This window comes from Gouania willdenowi, chromosome 14 (assembly GCF_900634775.1).
Source record: "Gouania willdenowi chromosome 14, fGouWil2.1, whole genome shotgun sequence".
Classification (NCBI taxonomy): domain Eukaryota; kingdom Metazoa; phylum Chordata; class Actinopteri; order Blenniiformes; family Gobiesocidae; genus Gouania; species Gouania willdenowi.
The window spans coordinates 36,530,202-36,548,997 of NC_041057.1; the positions used below are offsets into that span (position 1 = coordinate 36,530,202).

At 35.8% G+C, this 18,796-nt stretch overlaps 1 protein-coding gene across 1 annotated transcript in view; it reads left to right on the top strand.

Annotated features, from left to right (window-relative positions):
- The first annotated feature begins 5,062 nt into the window (after positions 1-5,062).
- LOC114475897 (junctional adhesion molecule C-like) overlaps positions 5,063-18,796 on the top strand; it is a 59,225-nt gene continuing 45,491 nt past the window's right edge. The window contains exon 1 of the mRNA XM_028467078.1: positions 5,063-5,138. Coding sequence (XP_028322879.1) covers positions 5,090-5,138 — 49 coding nt within the window. The 5' untranslated portion in view covers positions 5,063-5,089. The remainder of the gene's footprint in view (positions 5,139-18,796) is intronic.

Here is an 18,796-nt window from a genome sequence, read left to right on the forward strand (position 1 = left end):
CGTCTGGGGGGTTGCTCGGCCGTGGGGGGGGTGGCCTGGGGCTCCCTGGCCCCCACTCTTTCTGCTGGCCTGGCTGCATCTGCAGGCCCGGGGCAGTTCCTGGGTTTGCGGTAGCGGTTTTTTGCACATATACTGGTATACGATGCACTGGCACGCCTTGGGATGTGGGATAAAACTCATACTGGGCTTAACTTTAATCCCAAATACCTGCTTTAGGTACTACCACTCACTCATTCCCCCTGTCCACAGCCACCACCATTATAGCTAAGCTTCACACTTGTCACCATACTGGCTTGATTACACAACATAATAAGCACAATATATTCTACAACTTCACATCTCACTGTAAAACAATCTTATTTTCCCCACCCTTTCTATTTCCTACTTTGAGTCTCTCTACTCCCTTTCCCCTTCCCCCCCCTCCCTCTCCACTTAGGTGTAACACTGCTCTCCCTTTTTATATCCTCCCTATAATAAAAAGATTTCTTTCCCTTCCTTAGGGAGGGCTGGTGATGGTCACAGAAATAAAAAAAAAGGACAACAGCCCAGGCCCCGCCGGACAATGCATGCCACGGGGCAATGCCCTCCATTGAGCGACTGATAGCCACCAACGCGGGAAGGAGGCACTCCAACAGCACACATCCGGGTGGGTCCGTGGCCCCCAGCAAAGGGCGCCACAGACCCACCCACTGGTCCACAGATAGCAGGACAGACCTACCCGAACAGCTAGCGCCACCCCCCTGCAAACAGCATCGTCCCGTAGTGCCAAGCAACCCTGCCCCAACCCCGGTACAGACGCCATCAAACCCCCAGCGTGTCCACCCCCCACACAGCGGGGGCCACCCACCAAAGCAACCCAGAGACGAGACAAACACCAAGCCACACCCGAACTGTCTTTTGTCAGTTACTGTCTGTATCTGTAGTTAGTTACTGTCTGTAGTTAGTTACTGTCTGTAGTTAGTTACTGTCTGTAGGTAGTTACTGTCTGTAGTTACTGTCTGTAGTTGCTGTCTGTAGTTAGTTACTGTCTGTAGTGACTGTCTGTAGTTGCTGTCTGTAGTTAGTTTCTGTCAGTAGATAGTTACTGTTTGTAGTTAGTTACTGTCTGTAGTTACTGTCTGTAGTTACTGTCTGTAGTTACTGTCTGTAGTTAGTTACTGTCAGTAGTTAGTTACTGTCTGTAGTTAGTTACTATCTGTAATTGTAGTTACTGTCTGTATCTGTAATTAGATACTGTCTGTAGTTAGTTACTGTCAGTATTTACTGTCAGTAGTTAATGTCTGTAGTTAGTTACTGTCAGTAGTTAGTTACTGTCAGTAGTTATTTACTGTTTGTAGTTACTGTCTGTAGTTAGTTACTGTCAGTAGTTAGTTACTGTCTGTAGTTAGTAACTTTCTGTAGTTAGTTACTGTCTGTAGTTACTGTCTGTAGTTAGTTACTGTCAGTTGTTACTGTCAGTAGTTACTGTCTGTAGTTATTGTCTATAGTTAGTTACTGTCTGTAGTTAGTTACTGTCTGTAGTTACTGTCAGTGGTTACTGTCTGTAGTTGCTGTCTATAGTTAGTTACTGTCTGTAGTTACTGTCAGTAGTTACTGTCTGTAGTTACTGTCTATAGTTAGTTACTGTCAGTAGTTGCTGTCTGTAGTTAGTTACTGTCAGTAGTTAGTTACTGTCTGTAGTTACTGTCTGTAGTTACTGTCAGTAGTTAGTTAGTGTCTGTAGTTACTGTCTGTAGTTACTGTCTATAGTTAGTTACTGTCAGTAGTTAGTTACTGTCAGTAGTTAGTTACTGTCTGTAGTTACTGTCAGTAGTTACTGTCTATAGTTAGTTACTGTCCGTAGTTAGTTACTGTCTGTAGTTAGTTACTGTCTGTATCTGTAGTTGCTGTCTGTAGTTAGTTACTGACAGTAGTTAGATACTGTTAGTAGTTTGTTACTGTCTGTAGTCAGTGTTACTGTCTGTAGTTAGTTACTGTCTGTAGTTACTGTCTGTAGTTAGTTACTGTCAGTAGTTACTGTCTGTAGTTTGTTACTGTCAGTAGTTAGTTTCTGTCAGTAGTTAGTTTCTGTCTGTAGTTACTGTCAGTAGTTACTGTCTGTAGTTACTGTCTATAGTTAGCTACTGTCTATAGTTAGTTACTGTCAGTAGTTAGTTACTGTCTGTAGTTACTGTCAGTAGTTACTGTCTATAGTTAGTTACTGTCAGTAGTTAGTTACTGTCAGTAGTTAGTTACTGTCTGTAGTTACTGTCAGTAGTTACTGTCTATAGTTAGTTACTGTCAGTAGTTAGTTACTGTCTGTAGTTAGTTACTGTCTGTATCTGTAGTTGCTGTCTGTAGTTAGTTACTGACAGTAGTTAGATACTGTTAGTAGTTTGTTGCTGTCTGTAGTTAGTTACTGTCTGTAGTTAGTTACTGTCTGTAGTTACTGTCTGTATCTGTAGTTACTGTCTGTTGTTAGTTGCTGGCTGTAGCTAGTTACAGTCAGTTGTTAGTTTACTGTCTGTAGTTAGTTACTGTCAGTAGTTAGTTAGTGTCAGTAGTTTGTTTCTGTCAGTAGTTAGTTAGCGTCAGTAGTTAGTTACTGTCTGTAGTTAGTGTCAGTAGTTAGTTATTGTCTGTAGTTTGTTACTGTCAGTAGTTAGTTAGTGTCAGTAGTTAGTTAATGTCAGTAGTTACTGTCAGTAGTTAGTTAGTGTCCGTAGTTAGTTAGTGTCAGTAGTTAGTTACTGTTTGTAGTTTCTGTCAGTAGTTAGTGTCTGTAGTTAATTAGTGTCAGTAGTTAGTTACTGTCAGTAGTTCGTGTCAGTAGTTAATTAGTGTCAGTAGTTAGTTACTGTCTGTAGTTACTGTCAGTAGTTAGTGTCTGTAGTTAATTAGTGTCAGTAGTTCGTGTCAGTAGTTAGTGTCAGTAGTTAGGTACTGTCCATAGTTAATTAGTGTCAGTAGTCAGGTATTGTCAGTAGTCGGGTACTGTCAGTAGTTAGTGTCAGTAGTCAGGTACTGTCAGTAGTTAGTTACTGTCTGTAGTTACTGTCTGTATCTGTAGTTACTGTCTGTAGTCAGATACTGTCAGTAGTTTGTTACTGTATGTAGTTAGTGTTACTGTCTGTAGTTAGTTACTGTCTGTAGTTACTGTCTGTAGTTAGTGTTACTGTCTGTAGTTAGTTACTGTCAGTAGTTACTGTCTGTATCTGTAGTTACTGTATGTTGTTAGTTGCTGTCTGTAGTTAGTTACTGTTTGCAGTTACTGTCTGTATCTGTATTTACAGTCAGTAGTTAGTTACAGTCAGTTGTTAGTTTACTGTCTGTAGTTAGTTTCTGTCAGTAGTTAGTTTGTGTCAGTAGTTAGTTACTGTCAGTAGTTAATTTGTGTCAGTAGTTTGTTACTGTCAGTAGTTAGTGTCAGTAATTAGGTACTGTCAGTAGTTAGTTAGTGTCACTATTTAGTTACTGTCTGTAGTTAGTGTCAGTAGTTTGTTACTGTCAGTAGTTAGTGTCACTATTTAGTTACTGTCTGTAGTTAGTGTCAGTAGTTTGTTACTGTCAGTAGTTAGTGTCAGTAGTTTGTTGCTGTCAGTAGTTAGTTAGTGTCAGTAGTTAGTTAATGTCAGTAGTTACTGTCAGTAGTTAGTTACTGACAGTAGTTAGTTACTGTCAGTAGTTAGTTACTGACAGTAGTTAGTTACTGTCAGTAGTTAGTTACTGTCTGTAGTTAAGGGCAGTAGTTAATTAGTGTCAGTAGTTAGTTAATGTCAGTAGCCGGGTACTGTCAGTAGTTAGTGTCAGTAGTTTGTTACTGTCAGTAGTTAGTGTCAGTAATTAGGTACTGTCAGTAGTTAGTTAGTGTCACTATTTAGTTACTGTCTGTAGTTAGTGTCAGTAGTTTGTTACTGTCAGTAGTTAGTGTCACTATTTAGTTACTGTCTGTAGTTAGTGTCAGTAGTTTGTTACTGTCAGTAGTTAGTGTCAGTAGTTTGTTGCTGTCAGTAGTTAGTTAGTGTCAGTAGTTAGTTAATGTCAGTAGTTACTGTCAGTAGTTAGTTAATGTCAGTAGTTAGTTACTGTCTGTAGTTAAGGGCAGTAGTTAATTAGTGTCAGTAGTTAGTTAATGTCAGTAGTCGGGTACTGTCAGTAGTTAGTGTCAGTAGTTAGTTACTGTCAGTAGTTCGTGTCAGTAGTTAGTTGCTGTCAGTAGTTTGTGTCAGTAGTTAATTAGTGTCAGTAGTCAGGTACTGTCAGTAGTTAGTGTCAGTAGTTAGGTACTGTCCATAGTTAATTAGTGTCAGTAGTCAGGTACTGTCAGTAGTTAGTGTCAGTAGTTAGGTACTGTCCATAGTTAATTATTGTCAGTAGTCAGGTACTGTCAGTAGTCGGGTACTGTCAGTAGTTAGTGTCAGTAGTTAGGTACTGTCCATAGTTAATTAGTGTCAGTAGTCAGGTACTGTCAGTAGTCGGGTACTGTCAGTAGTTAGTGTCAGTCGTTAGGTACTGTCTGTAGTTAAGGGCAGTAGTTAATTAGTGTCAGTAGTTAGTTAATGTCAGTAGTCGGGTACTGTCAGTAGTTCGTGTCAGTAGTTAGTTACTGTCAGTAGTTCGTGTCAGTAGTTAATTAGTGTCAGTAGTCAGGTACTGTCAGTAGTCGGGTACTGTCAGTAGTTAGTGTCAGTCGTTAGGTACTGTCTGTAGTTAAGGGCAGTAGTTAATTAGTGTCAGTAGTTAGTTAATGTCAGTAGTCGGGTACTGTCAGTAGTTCGTGTCAGTAGTTAGTTACTGTCAGTAGTTCGTGTCAGTAGTTAATTAGTGTCAGTAGTCGGGTACTGTCAGTAGTTAGTGTCAGTCGTTAGGTACTGTCAGTAGTTAGTGTCAGTCGTTAGGTACTGTCTGTATCTGTAATCACTGTTAGACCTGTTGCTGTTATCTGTTCTATAAATTCCTTTCTGTGTCTCTGAGTGTGAGTGATGCTCTGGGTTGCCATGGTGATGCTGCCTAACGGTCGCTCCGCCCCTCCCTCTCTCTCTCTCCCTCTCTCTCTCTCTCTCTCTAGTGCGTGTGCGCGTGCCCGCTGCTCAGAGCTGTTCATTCCAAGATGGCGAACACACGCCTGGTCCTGGTTCTCTCTCTGCTCTCAACTCACTGTGAGTACCACCGCTACAGCCCCGGTACCGGGGGGTCTACCGGGGTCTACCGGGTCCTACCGGACCGCGTGTGTGTGTTTAGAGGCTTTTTATCACCGTGTGAAGTGTTGCGTGTCGGTAACAGTCGGTCTGTGGTCTGTGGTCGGTCCGTTACTGTCTATGATAGATTAGTGTGTAGAACATTCTATAGTTTAATAACATGTGATCACTGACAACAATTAACACTATGTTACAAACACATGATCAAAGTTATTTAGTTAGACTCTAATTTTATATAAACATGTTCTAATGTGAAACTTTAGATGATTTAACTTCATATAAACACGTTTAATGTGAAACTTTAGATGATTTAACTTCATATAAACACGTTTAATGTGAAACTAATGAAGTTTTAGGCTCTAAACAAACACTAAAGTCAGTGATGTGAGATAACGGTTCTTCCTGCGGGAGAATAAAGACAGACTGACCGAGGGAGGGGGAGCAGAACCCCCCCCCTACTCTTCATCATCCTCCTCTTCCTCCTCCAGAGTCTGTTTCCAGCTTTATTATTATACACTGCTCACCGCTGGTTCCTTTAATGGACTGTAGTTATTATTATTATTATAATTATAATAATAATAATTATTATTATTATTACTATTATTACTATTATTACTATTATTATTATAATTACTATTATTACTATTATTATTATTATTATTATTATTATTATTATAATTACTATTATTATTATTACATTATTATTATTATTATTATTTCATTATTATTATTACTGTTATTATTATTATTAGGCCTGTACATTGCCATGAGTCTGACAATACAATACAATTTATGATTTGCATGTCATGATACGATATATCCCGATACTAAACAATACAATATACATCGTGATATGACATCAATCACTACAAATGTCCCAAAATGGTATGAAATACAATTTTTTCCATTGTTTTTTAAACTTGTGAGAACAAGTAAATGGTAACGGTAGTGATTTATAAAAGTGTAAAATTACATTTTATATATATATAAAAAAGTTTTGCTTTTACAAAAATTTCTGATTCTGTTTAGTTCTTAAAGTTTTTAATATAAACTAATCACATTATCTATCAAAGTGTCCAGTATGTTTAATGTAAATAAAGCTAAAAGTCATTGAGTAGTGAAACAAGGTGTAATGGTGCGTTCACTGACACCTAGTAAACAGAAGTTTACGTGCTATGCTAATGTTATGTTTTTTTTTTTTCTTACACACTTAATTATTATTATAACAATCATCACTAAAGTCAAAAGTAGAAGCAGTTGAAGTGGTCAGTGTTACAGAATATAAATAAAACATCTATCTTCACCTTGTTTCAGTCTACAGTTATTTTCCATTTGTTTTACTGATATTGGGATAAAAACTGAACCATTGGTTAGTAAATGTATCTTTAAAATGAAAACGTTAAGGCAGTTATTTATCCTTAATTATTCAGTTTTAATGTCGAATAACAAAATAAATCATCTGTCCTATAGCAGCTTAGAGTCAGATATAATGTTTTATCATTATTTTTCAGAGAGAACCTGTGAAGACTGTGAATAAAAAGCTACATATAGCTAACATAGCTACATATAGCTTACATAGCTAACATAGCTACATATAGCTAACATAGCTACATATAGCTTACATAGCTACATATAGCTAACATAGCTACATGTAGCTAACATAGCTACATGTAGCTTACATAGCTACATATAGCTAACATAGCTACATATAGCTTACATAGCTACATATAGCTAACATAGCTACATATAGCTTACATAGCTACATATAGCTAACATAGCTACACAGCTAACATAGTTACATGTAGCTTACATAGCTACACAGCTACATAGCTAACATAGCTACATATAGATAATATAACTACATATAGCTAACATAGCTACACAGCTACATAGCTAACATAGCTACATATAGCTACTTAGCTCCACACAGCTACATATAGCTAATGTAGCTACACAGCTACATAGCTAACATAGCTACATATAGCTACTTAGCTACACACAGCTACATAGCTACTTATAGCTAACATATCTAAACACAGCTACATAGCTACTTATAGCTAACTTAGCTACACACAGCTACATAGCTACTTATAGCTAACTTAGCTACACACAGCTACATCGCTATTTATAGCTAATATAGCTACACACAGCTACATTGCTAACATAGCTAACATACTCAGCCTAAGTGAAGGTTGAAACATGCTGTGTAAACAGCTGCTTTGTTGGCTCCGCCCCTTTCAGATTTTTGGATAAAGTAAATGATTGAAATTAAAGCTCTAGTCTACATATATTAGGGTGGGGAAAGCATTGTTTTGTGATGTATTATGATTTTCTTTCGTGACCATATTAAAAATAAATTATTCTCTTTAGGGTCAATATTTATGAATTGTGATGTCATATCCTCTTCCAAAATTGCTGGTAGTGGGGGGTGCACTAGTGCGTTGATTTAATACCTCCAATAAACAGTAGAAGAAGAACATCCATCAGCTTCAGATCAAACATATCGTGATCTACAAACACTAGAACATATCTTATTTAGTATTAAATACTAGGGATGTAACCATATTTAAATCTCACGTTATTAACCTCACGGTACGATAATTATTGCGGTAATGTGGGAAAACTCACAGTTTTACAGTTAGCAGCAATGCTAACAATAACAAGAATGATGAGCATTAAAAAAATGTCTGTTTAATATTTTGACTGTATTTATTGTCATACTTTTACATTCATGACATTATAAACTGAATAGTGCTTACTAACACTGTTAAAGGCACAGGTATAGAAACAGCCTCGTTACAATAAATAAAATAATAAGAATTTTAAAAAAAACAGCCAATGAAATCAAAGTAGTGCAAACTTCTTTTTTCTGTGTTTAGATTAATTTGAGGTTTTTCTAGAGAAAGATGAACAAGTCAACAGTGGAGGTTAGGACTAGAAGTAACTTTATTTATTTATTCATTTATTCATTTATTCATTTATTCATTTATTCATTTATTCATTTATTCATTTATTCATTTATTTATTTATTTATTTATTTATTTAACAGCGATGATTAGTTCAACATAGATACAAAATAAGTGTGTAGTAGTGCTAGCGCTAGTTTACAATTTATGTCCCTGGTTGGACCCTTCTATATTACAGCGGAATAACACACACACACACACACACACACACACACACAAAGGGACCGTGGTAGTAAATGTTTTCTTATAGAGTTTTTAGATCAGACTGAATGGTTTGTTTGATTCAATCTTTAAACTTTTCTGGATGTTGGTTGTTAAATGAGTAGTGTACGCTACACTTTCCTCTGACTTGTAGCGCTGCATCATCTACACGTTCTTACATCTCCTTTATTTTCATCATCCACCATGTGTCCCTCTGACATCACACTGTCGTACGCCATGGGCTCAACCGCCTGAATGACGACGCCGCAATGCATTATGGTACTCTGAAAATGTCAGCTACTCCCAACCAAAAAACTCAGTTTTAAGAGCAACGGCTCATTATTTTATACCGTGACATAACCATGATGATATCGAGGTACTTTTGATACGTGACATTCCTGTTAAACACTGGTTTTTTCTTTCTCTACTTCTTAGAAGATGTAAAGCTCAGTTAGATGAACAACCCAGACCTTCATCGACAAAACTCACTCACACGTGCTGTCCCTTAGAGGAGAAACAGACCAATTATTGATCAGCTGTTTGTTAATAAATGTCTGTGTGAAATCTGGCATCAGCAAATTTAACCCTGAATGTTTTTTTTTTAATATTTATATGGTATATCGTTATTTTGAAAAAAAAACATTTGAGTTTTGGTTCATATCGTCCAGCCCTATAGTTGATATTCAAAATATAATTGTTCATGGTCTTTGCTTGAAAAAAAAGAAATTCATTATTTAAATATATGAACCTCCCCATCAACGTTGTTTTTAATTAAGCAAAATAAAGACACTAAAGTCATGATAATTGTTAGTATTAAATTATAATACCAAATAAATGAGAATCACAATGTAAATCAAATAGATAAAATATTGCAGATTTCATGGTTTGTTGATCCTTTAGGAAACACGTTGTACAATAATAAAGTATTATAAAGTAACTAAACCAGATTCTGGGACACACGCCACTAGGAAGACCATTTAAACTGATCTTTGTGAAAGCAGATCATCTTTAGATCAGTGTAATTGTAATTGTAATTGATAATAATCAGAGCTGAACATCTGATGGGCCTCGTCAGGTTCACTCTTTATTTCTATATTTTACACATGAAGTTGTAAGTCCTTATTTCAGCTGTAGTTCTGATCCTCTAATAAATCACTTTTATTCTCACTGTTAGAGTAAAAGTGCTTACTATGCTGTTTTCTGTTGTCTTCATATATGTTAAACTTTGTGGAGTAAGGGTTTCTACTCTAATATTCTTGTTTTTTAATGTTTTTCTGTGTGAGAAAGTGTTTTTTGAAGCGTTCATGGTTCCATGTTTTCTGTGGATGAATAAATAACGATGCAATGCTGAGCTTTTCTCATGTTTTTTCCCTTTGGCCATGAGAGGAAGTGAGGTGTGAGAGGATCAAAGGACAGACTCAGTGCTTTGATGTGTCACGTGTTGATGTTTCTGCTTTAATTAGTTCTCTGTGTTCATACCTCTGGGCCGTGGAATACTTTTTAATGAGTCATGTGACAGGCTGATATCAGACGTTTTAGTAGCTGATGAAATGTCTGGACCCGTCCATGTGCTCCACTGGCCCTGGGCCAACAGCGCCACACGTTAAGAATCAGAACAAATGTGTCCAGACTGAAGCAGCCATAAGCACATATTCAGAATTAATTAGAGCTAATTAATTAGTGCTGATGTGCACTAACCATGAATACTCACTGACACTAATTAGAATGATGTTCAAATTAAAATCATTAGTTATTTCCAAACATGTTTGAAATCAGGAGATGGTAAAGAAGAGATGTGTTTGGTATTTTCATTTGATGTTGCTAACGCTAACGCTGGCTCCACCCAGATTAAATATCAGCTCGTCATCTGTCACAGAGACGAGACGCAGCACAGCCTTTGTTATTTTAAACCTTTCCATCCAAACCAGTGGAATGCTCTGACATTTCCACCTCCACCAGTTACTCTGGAAAACTCCCTGGAAACAGAGTAATCCTAGAAACAGAGTAATCCTAGAAACAGAGTAATCCTAGAAACAGAGTAATCCTAGAAACAGAGTAATCCTAGAAACAGAGTAATCCTAGAAACAGAGTAATCCTGGAAACTGCTCTTTAACCACACACACACACACACACACACACACACAGACGAGTGAGAAAGGAAACAAACTTTATCAGTGTGTGTGTGTGTGTGTGTGTGTGTGTGTGTGTGTGTGTGTGTGTGTGTGTGTGTGTGTGTGTGTGTGTGTGTGTGTGTGTGTGTGTGTGTGTGTGTGTGTGTGTGTGTGTGTGTGTGTGTGTGTGTGTGTGTGTGTGTGTGTGTGGGAACAGAGGAATCATCTACTTTTACTCCTTTTTTAAGTCCTCGTTGAATCCTCAGATGGTAAAAATACCTCCACAGTAATCCCACCAGTGTGTTATCAGTGCACGGTCCTCAGGACCAGAATGTCACACGTGAGTGTGTGTGTGTTCATAGCCCTGTTGTTGATCAGAAATGAATTTTTTATCATTAGATCATTTCTTTATTTTAATGATGACTGTAGTCGTGGTAGGAGGTGAACCACAGACCTGATCTAATCATTATTGATTAGGGATACACCAAATATTTGGCCATCGAATATATTTGGCCGAATATTGCAAAAAAAGCCAAATTCACCCTTCGGTTTGGTCAGTTAAAATCAAGGCCGAATAGTAACGTGTGACGTTATGATGTAATCACACAACGTGCAGTGATTTTGAGTCAGAAAAGTGTGTGCTCGTTGCAACGTCAGATTTATTATCCTTCTCTTGTTCAACTGCTGAGGCGGCGGGCGGAATCTGCTACTACTTTCTTTCTGGCCGCCTTCTACTCTTAAACTCTTAAACATGTTCATAAATGATTCCTTATTTATTCCTTTATTTATTTCATTCAAGATTTATTTTTAGTTAAATTGCATTGCTTTGAATAGTTTATCAAGGGATTCTTTGACAATGAAAAATAAAAGGAAAATAATACAGTATTTTCTATAATAAAGGAATATTTTTCAATCATCATTTGTCTACAGTCCCATTTTGTAAAATAAATCGTGAGAGAATCGTAGCTTGAACCCAGTATCGTGAATCGAATCGTATCGGGAGATGAGTGAGTCGTTACATCCCTAACGCGAACTAATTGTTTCCGGCAGCCGAGGCACAGTAGTGGCCGATGTGCGGGGAAACGCTACGCAGCCTAGGACGCTACGCTGAGACCACCCAGCGGCCCACGAAGCATCAGGTTTTCCTGCCAGCTCTCACCACCACTGGAGCAGATGGAGGCAGCGTGACAGACGGCAGAAGCGTGGCTGCTACAGAGGACTAGCGGCTAGGCTAAAGGCTAAGTCGTGGAGAACCCTGCACGGCGTGCACACACAACTCATCTGGTTCTGCAGCGTCACACACACGTTTCTGACTCTAAATCACAATAGCTGCTTAAATATCCACGTGTTTTACTGTAATGTGCAGTTTTTGGGCTGAAGACAATAACAAGAGTGTGGATAGCGTTTACAGACACGCCTACTCATGAAGCAAGGTGAACAGGCTAGCACTGTCTACAGTAGCCCCTCCCATCAGTCAGCTCCACATGTTGGCTCTTAAGGTGGACTGACAGGCAGCACAGCAGTATCACTGTTTGTCTGAGGCTTGAGGATTAACGCCACCTTAATAATACCATTAACAGGACCAATAAGGATGGAGCTCGTTGGTCCAAAAAAAAATAAATAATCGTAGCCTTTGCGATTAGAACAACATGTTTTATGATATCGCCAGAATATTGCAAATGTGATTAGGGTTCAGGTTAGGGTTAAAAACAGAAGGTTCTAATGGTATATGATAATTGTGATAATTATGCTGTATTAGAGAAACATTTCATTCCTATAGAGTGTGAATGAGTGAGAACATACATATTGACGATGGACATTAGCAATAATGTTACTAATCATTTTATCATTATTGTATATGTTGTTACACACTGTGTGGTTGTGGCCAATCTCTAGATGGTCTATATATTTAATTCTATTGCCCCCCACCCCACCCCCCACCTACTGTATATGTGGAACCACTGTTTACTGGTTTTTCTCAGTGTTGTCCCTGTGTAAGAATCAGAATTATTTCATCACACTTCAACTATTCCAATGTGTTTCCTTTTCCTGGACGTTTAATGACAGAAGGTCACAGTATCTCAGACTGTCAGCCTGAACCAATCAGAGCCCTCCATCACTATCTGAATAAGATCAGATCAGATCAGACTGTTCTTCTGATAAGTCACAGCATCAGTCAAAGCTTTGAACGTCCTTCATCAGATGATGATGATGCTTCGTCACCATTTTAACGTTTATCTTCAAACCCAGCCTTCCTCCCCCATGCTGACAGCCTGTGGTGTAGCCCCGCCCCCTCCTCCAGGAGAACTGCTGATGGAGGTTCTCTCCCTAACGTCTGATGTTAGAAATGACAGAATGTGTTGCTCTGCATTTCACACACATTCCTTTAAAGCACAGGAACCGTGTGTGTGTGTGTGTGTGTGTGTGTGTGTGTGTGTGTGTAACAACAGTCCATCCATGGATTAAAGTGAAGTGCCACATGGCTCTCTCTCTCTGTGGAATGAGTTCAAACAGCTGAGCACTAGTGCACGGCTGGTGTTTTGGAGCTGAGTCGTAACCACAAATATCCCAAACCTCAGTGTGTGTGTGTGTGTGTGTGTGTGTGTGTGTGTGTGTGTGTGTGTGTGTGTGTGTGTGTGTGTGTGTGTGTGTGTGTGTGTGTGTGTGTGTGTGTGTGTGTGTGTGTGTGTGTGTGTGTGTGTGTGTGTGTGTGTGTTAAACACATGCAGGGAGAGCTGAACGTCACATGACCACTGACTACAATCACTAACACCTGTTGGAACGCAGAGAGAAAACAGAGCTGATGATGATGATGATGATGATGAAACATGTTCTAACTTCACCTTTACCATCATTACAGTAGATGATGATCTAATGTTTCACGTGCACATTTAAATCTTTAAATGATGCTGTAATCAGTTGTTCTATGATTATTTAATATTCTCACTGTAAATGTTTACTTTGTTCTGATCAACACTTTATAGATATAGATAATGTAGTGATGGGGGTGTGTCATTATTCTTCCATGTTCATCTTCCAGTATATCAGTAACTCCATCACATAGAAAGGTAAATATGGTATAGTAATAAGCTCCACCTACAGAAATAGATCTGCTATACATCCTATCTGGTGGACATGTCAGCTCCTCTGTGATTATTCACACGGTGGTTAGTAACAGTGATGTTCATGGAGCTGTTGGAGGTAGTGGTGGTTGTGTGTTTGTCTGGAACCTGAGGCTAGCTAAGCTAAGCTAAGTGTCTACTGCTGCAGATGCTGGGTTGAAAGGCAAACAGATGGAGACATGAGGCATGTGCATGCTTCACATGTCAGCAGAGGAGCGTGGTGGGGTATGCAGTGGAACACATGCAGCACATTCTAGGGCTGGGGTCAGGGCGTGGACCACAACCACTTCCTGTGAGTGGACTCACATTTTAAAGTTCAGATAAGGAGGAGACCACCAAGTCATCCATGGAGGAAATAAGTGATGGTGTCTCATTCATGTCTCATCATGATCACTCTATGTTCATCTTTGTTTCCCAGGCTGTAACATTAGGATGGTTAGTGTCTATAAATATCCAGCAGGCAGTCAGCTGACCACCTCAGGTGATAGTTGGATGTGGATCATTCCAAACTCTCACATTCTTCAGTCTAAAAAAATTCAGATTTTTTTTTACTAATAGTTCAGTGATTATTGAGTATTCATACAGTAAATGTTTAGTTTGATCTGATCAATACTTTATAGATATGGATAATGTAGTGGGGGGTGTGTCCTTATTATTCTTCCATTTTCATCTTCCAATATGTCTGGAACATAGAAAGGTAAATATGGTATAGTAATAAGCTCCACCTACTATAACTATATGCACAGTGAGACGTGACGTATTTACAGTTGAAAATAAGACTGATGAAGTATTTCCTGTTCAGACAGTCAAACAGTGGAGAAGTGAGCCGTCACACTTTTGAAACGTGGTTTTATTCTTTGTGTGCTTATGTGTCTACCCAATGACATACAAAAGGAGGAAGTTGACCTTCTAAACAAGAGGAGATAGAACATCTAGATACCACTGTTGTGTTCCTAGGTGTAGAGCTTCAGCTAGATGTTGTTCTGCTTTGAGTTTTTTTATGTACAAGAGAATGAACTGCAAAAAAGTGGATCATCAGCATCCAGAGAGATAAACACTAACCGCTAACCCCTAACCGCTAACCCCTAACCACTAACCACTAACCCCTAATCCCTAATCCCTAACCACTAACCCCTAACCGCTAACCCCTAACCACTAACCCCTAACCGCTAACCCCTAACCACTAACCACTAACCCCTAATCCCTAATCCCTAACCACTAACCCCTAACCCCTAACCGCTAACCCCTAACCGCTAACCCCTAACCGCTAACCCCTAACTGCTAACCCCTAACCACTAACCACTAACCCCTAATCCCTAATCCCTAACCGCTAACCACTAACCCCTAACGAAAATGTAGAACATTAGAATCGTATTCATAATAAAGATGTATTCATCAGATCAAACTAAACATTTATATTAATATTAAATTATTAAGGTACAATTGGTAAAAAATTCAGAGACTAAAGTGTGTGGGTGGTTTGTGAAATGACTCATTATGTATTTTCATTTTAAATAATGAAGCTCTCTCATCTGTCCACATCCTAACATGTCTGTAGAATAGAATAGAATAATATCTGCATATAAAGATGTAAATGTACCACAGTAGATCAGCTGACTGTGACTGATCACATGTGATCCTGTGATAGGATGGAGACGTAATCTGATCAATGCATCAATAAAACAACAAAACATAGGTCCGTGTGTGTTTATGTCATTGGATTAAATATAAATAATTATAAGATTGAAATGATTTACTCTTTAATTATATTTTTTATACAGGTTGATTTTGATTTTCTTTTCCTGAAAACAAAACAATTAGATTTTAGACAGAAACAGGAAGTTGCCATTTTCAAAATAAGAGCGTGTGAGGATGCTTTGTTTAGCCTTTCTTGACCCTGATAAAAAAATGTCTTGAATTTCAATCTTAATGTTTGAATTTAAAAATAAAGATCAAATACTTCATTTTTTTATTTTTTAATTCCCTTTTCTAAATAGATAATCAATAATTAAAACATACATGGACCTTTGGATTATGTTGACATTTAAATGCTGAAAGATGATGGATCTTTATTTAAGTTTCTATAAGTTCTTCATCCTATACAACAGGAACATCAAAGCCATTTATTAGGATCAAAGAGGATTTGGACCAATAGCATCAGTCATGTTTTTAACATTCTATATTTAACCAACTGTTCCTTTTTAATCTTCAACATAATGTTGCATATAATGTAATTATTTTACGACCAATCAAAACCTTCCATAAATCTGAGGATTAATAAAATAATGTGCTGATGATGAAGAGGTGAAACTTCATAAACACCAACATCAGTTGTATTGATCCCTATCAGGTGGAGGTAGTGTATAATATGAGAAGTGGGAGTGGTCTGTACATTCAGTGATGATGATGATGATGATGTAACAGCTGTGGTAGTGGGAGGATTACTGACTAACTCCAGATGTAGGGTGGGTCACATTGTTGTAATGACATTAGACGGTTCTCTGACCTAGGGCTGGGCAATATTTACAGTTTTATATTTTAGTGATATAGAAAATGACAATATAACATATATTGATATATATGTTTGATATCTTTATTTGAATAAACTAAATATGTTTTAGGAGTTGCTGCATTTACTTCTCAGAACAGAAAAACTAGATGATCAGTGACCCAGACCTTCATCTAAACATCCACACTGCAGAACTCACTCACATGTGCTGTCCCTTAGAGGAGGAGAAGACTAAAATGTCACATATTGATCAGCTGTTTGTTAATAAGTGTGACTGTGAGAATTTAACCCAATAAAATGATGTAGATCTATATGGTTTATATCTATATATATACTCTGATCACTTCTCTGCTAATCAGAGGTATTTTCTAGACCAGGGCTCAGCGACCTTTGACCCTGTGAACTACGTTAAATGTGCTGAATCAGATACTAGTTCAATATTTTTTATTTATAAAATATGGAAACTTTAATAAAATAGATTTTCTGTTCACCTGAGAATCTCTTTTAATCACTTTTATTCATATATTTATTAAGATTTATTATATCAGAATCTATTGTTATATGTTATTATCTATTGTTATATGTTATTATCTATTGTTATATGTTATTATCTATTGTTATATGTTATTATCTGTTGTTATATGTTATTATGTTATTATCTATTGTTATGTTATTATCTATTGTTATGTTATTATCTATTGTTATATGTTATTATCTATTGTTATATGTTATTATTTATTGTTATATGTTATTATGTTATTATCTATTGTTATATGTTATTATTTATTGTTATATGTTATTATGTTATTATCTATTGTTATATGTTATTATTTATTGTTATATGTTATTATGTTATTATTTATTGTTATTTGTTATTATCTATTGTTATATGTTATTATTTATTGTTATATGTTATTATGTTATTATCTATTGTTATATGTTATTATCTATTGTTATATGTTATTATTTATTGTTATATGTTATTATGTTATTATTTATTGTTATATGTTATTATGTTATTATTTATTGTTATATGTTATTATCTATTGTTATATGTTATTATTTATTGTTATATGTTATTATCTATTGTTATATGTTATTATTTATTGTTATATGTTATTATCTATTGTTATATGTTATTATCTATTGTTATATGTTATTATCTATTGTTATATGTTATTATCTGTTGTTATATGTTATTATCTGTTGTTATATGTTATTATGTTATTATTTATTGTTATGTGATATTATCTATTGTTATATGTTATTATCTATTGTTATATGTTATTATTTATTGTTATATGTTATTATCTATTGTTATATGTTATTATTTATTGTTATATGTTATTATGTTATTATCTATTGTTATATGTTATTATTTATTGTTATATGTTATTATGTTATTATCTATTGTTATATGTTATTATCTATTGTTATATGTTATTATTTATTGTTATATGTTATTATTTATTGTTATATGTTATTATTTATTGTTATATGTTATTATCTATTGTTATATGTTATTATTTATTGTTATATGTTATTATGTTATTATCTATTGTTATATGTTATTATTTATTGTTATATGTTATTATGTTATTATTTATTGTTATGTGATATTATCTATTGTTATATGTTATTATGTTATTATCTATTGTTATATGTTATTATTTATTGTTATATGTTATTATCTATTGTTATTTGTTATTATTTATTGTTATATGTTATTATCTATTGTTATTTGTTATTATTTATTGTTATATGTTATTATCTATTGTTATATGTTATTATTTATTGTTATATGTTATTATCTATTGTTATATGTTATTATTTATTGTTATATGTTATTATCTATTGTTATTTGTTATTATTTATTGTTATATGTTATTATCTATTGTTATTTGTTATTATTTATTGTTATATGTTATTATCTATTGTTATTTGTTATTATTTATTGTTATATGTTATTATCTATTGTTATTTGTTATTATTTATTGTTATGTTATTATTTATTGTTATATGTTATTATCTATTGTTATATGTTATTATCTAATGTTATATGTTATTATTTATTGTTATATGTTATTATCTATTGTTATATGTTATTATCTAATGTTATATGTTATTGTTTATTGTTATATGTTATTATCTATTGTTATATGTTATTATCTAATGTTATATGTTATTGTTATATGTTATTATCTATTGTTATATGTTATTATCTGCAGTGTTGTGAATGTTCAGGGCTTGTTTATCATCATCATCACAATGATCAAATACTTTGTCCCACTCTACTGTTGTTCTCTCTCACATTGTCTCCAAAGCTGTAAATTAGCTCGTCATTAGCTCGTCATTAGCTTGTCATTAGCTTGTCATTAGCTTGTCATTAGCTTGTCATTAGCTTGTCTGCTCTAATCAGATACGTTTCATCTCCTTCTACATGTGGAACAGTGTCTTTGTTATTATGAGGTTCTCCACCTCCACATGTGTCAGAGTCGGTACCAGAATAAGAAGAGGAGGAGCTAAAGGTAAAGCATAGAGAGGCTGGAGCTAGAAATGTCACGTATAGACTGATGTGAGTTAGTGGGATTGGATCTAACAACCCACAGTAGAAATGATGGATAGATCAGGAACCAAAATGAGAATGTTATTTATTACCTGTTCTAGTTCTGTGTGTGTGTGTGTGTGTGTGTGTGTGTGTGTGTGTGTG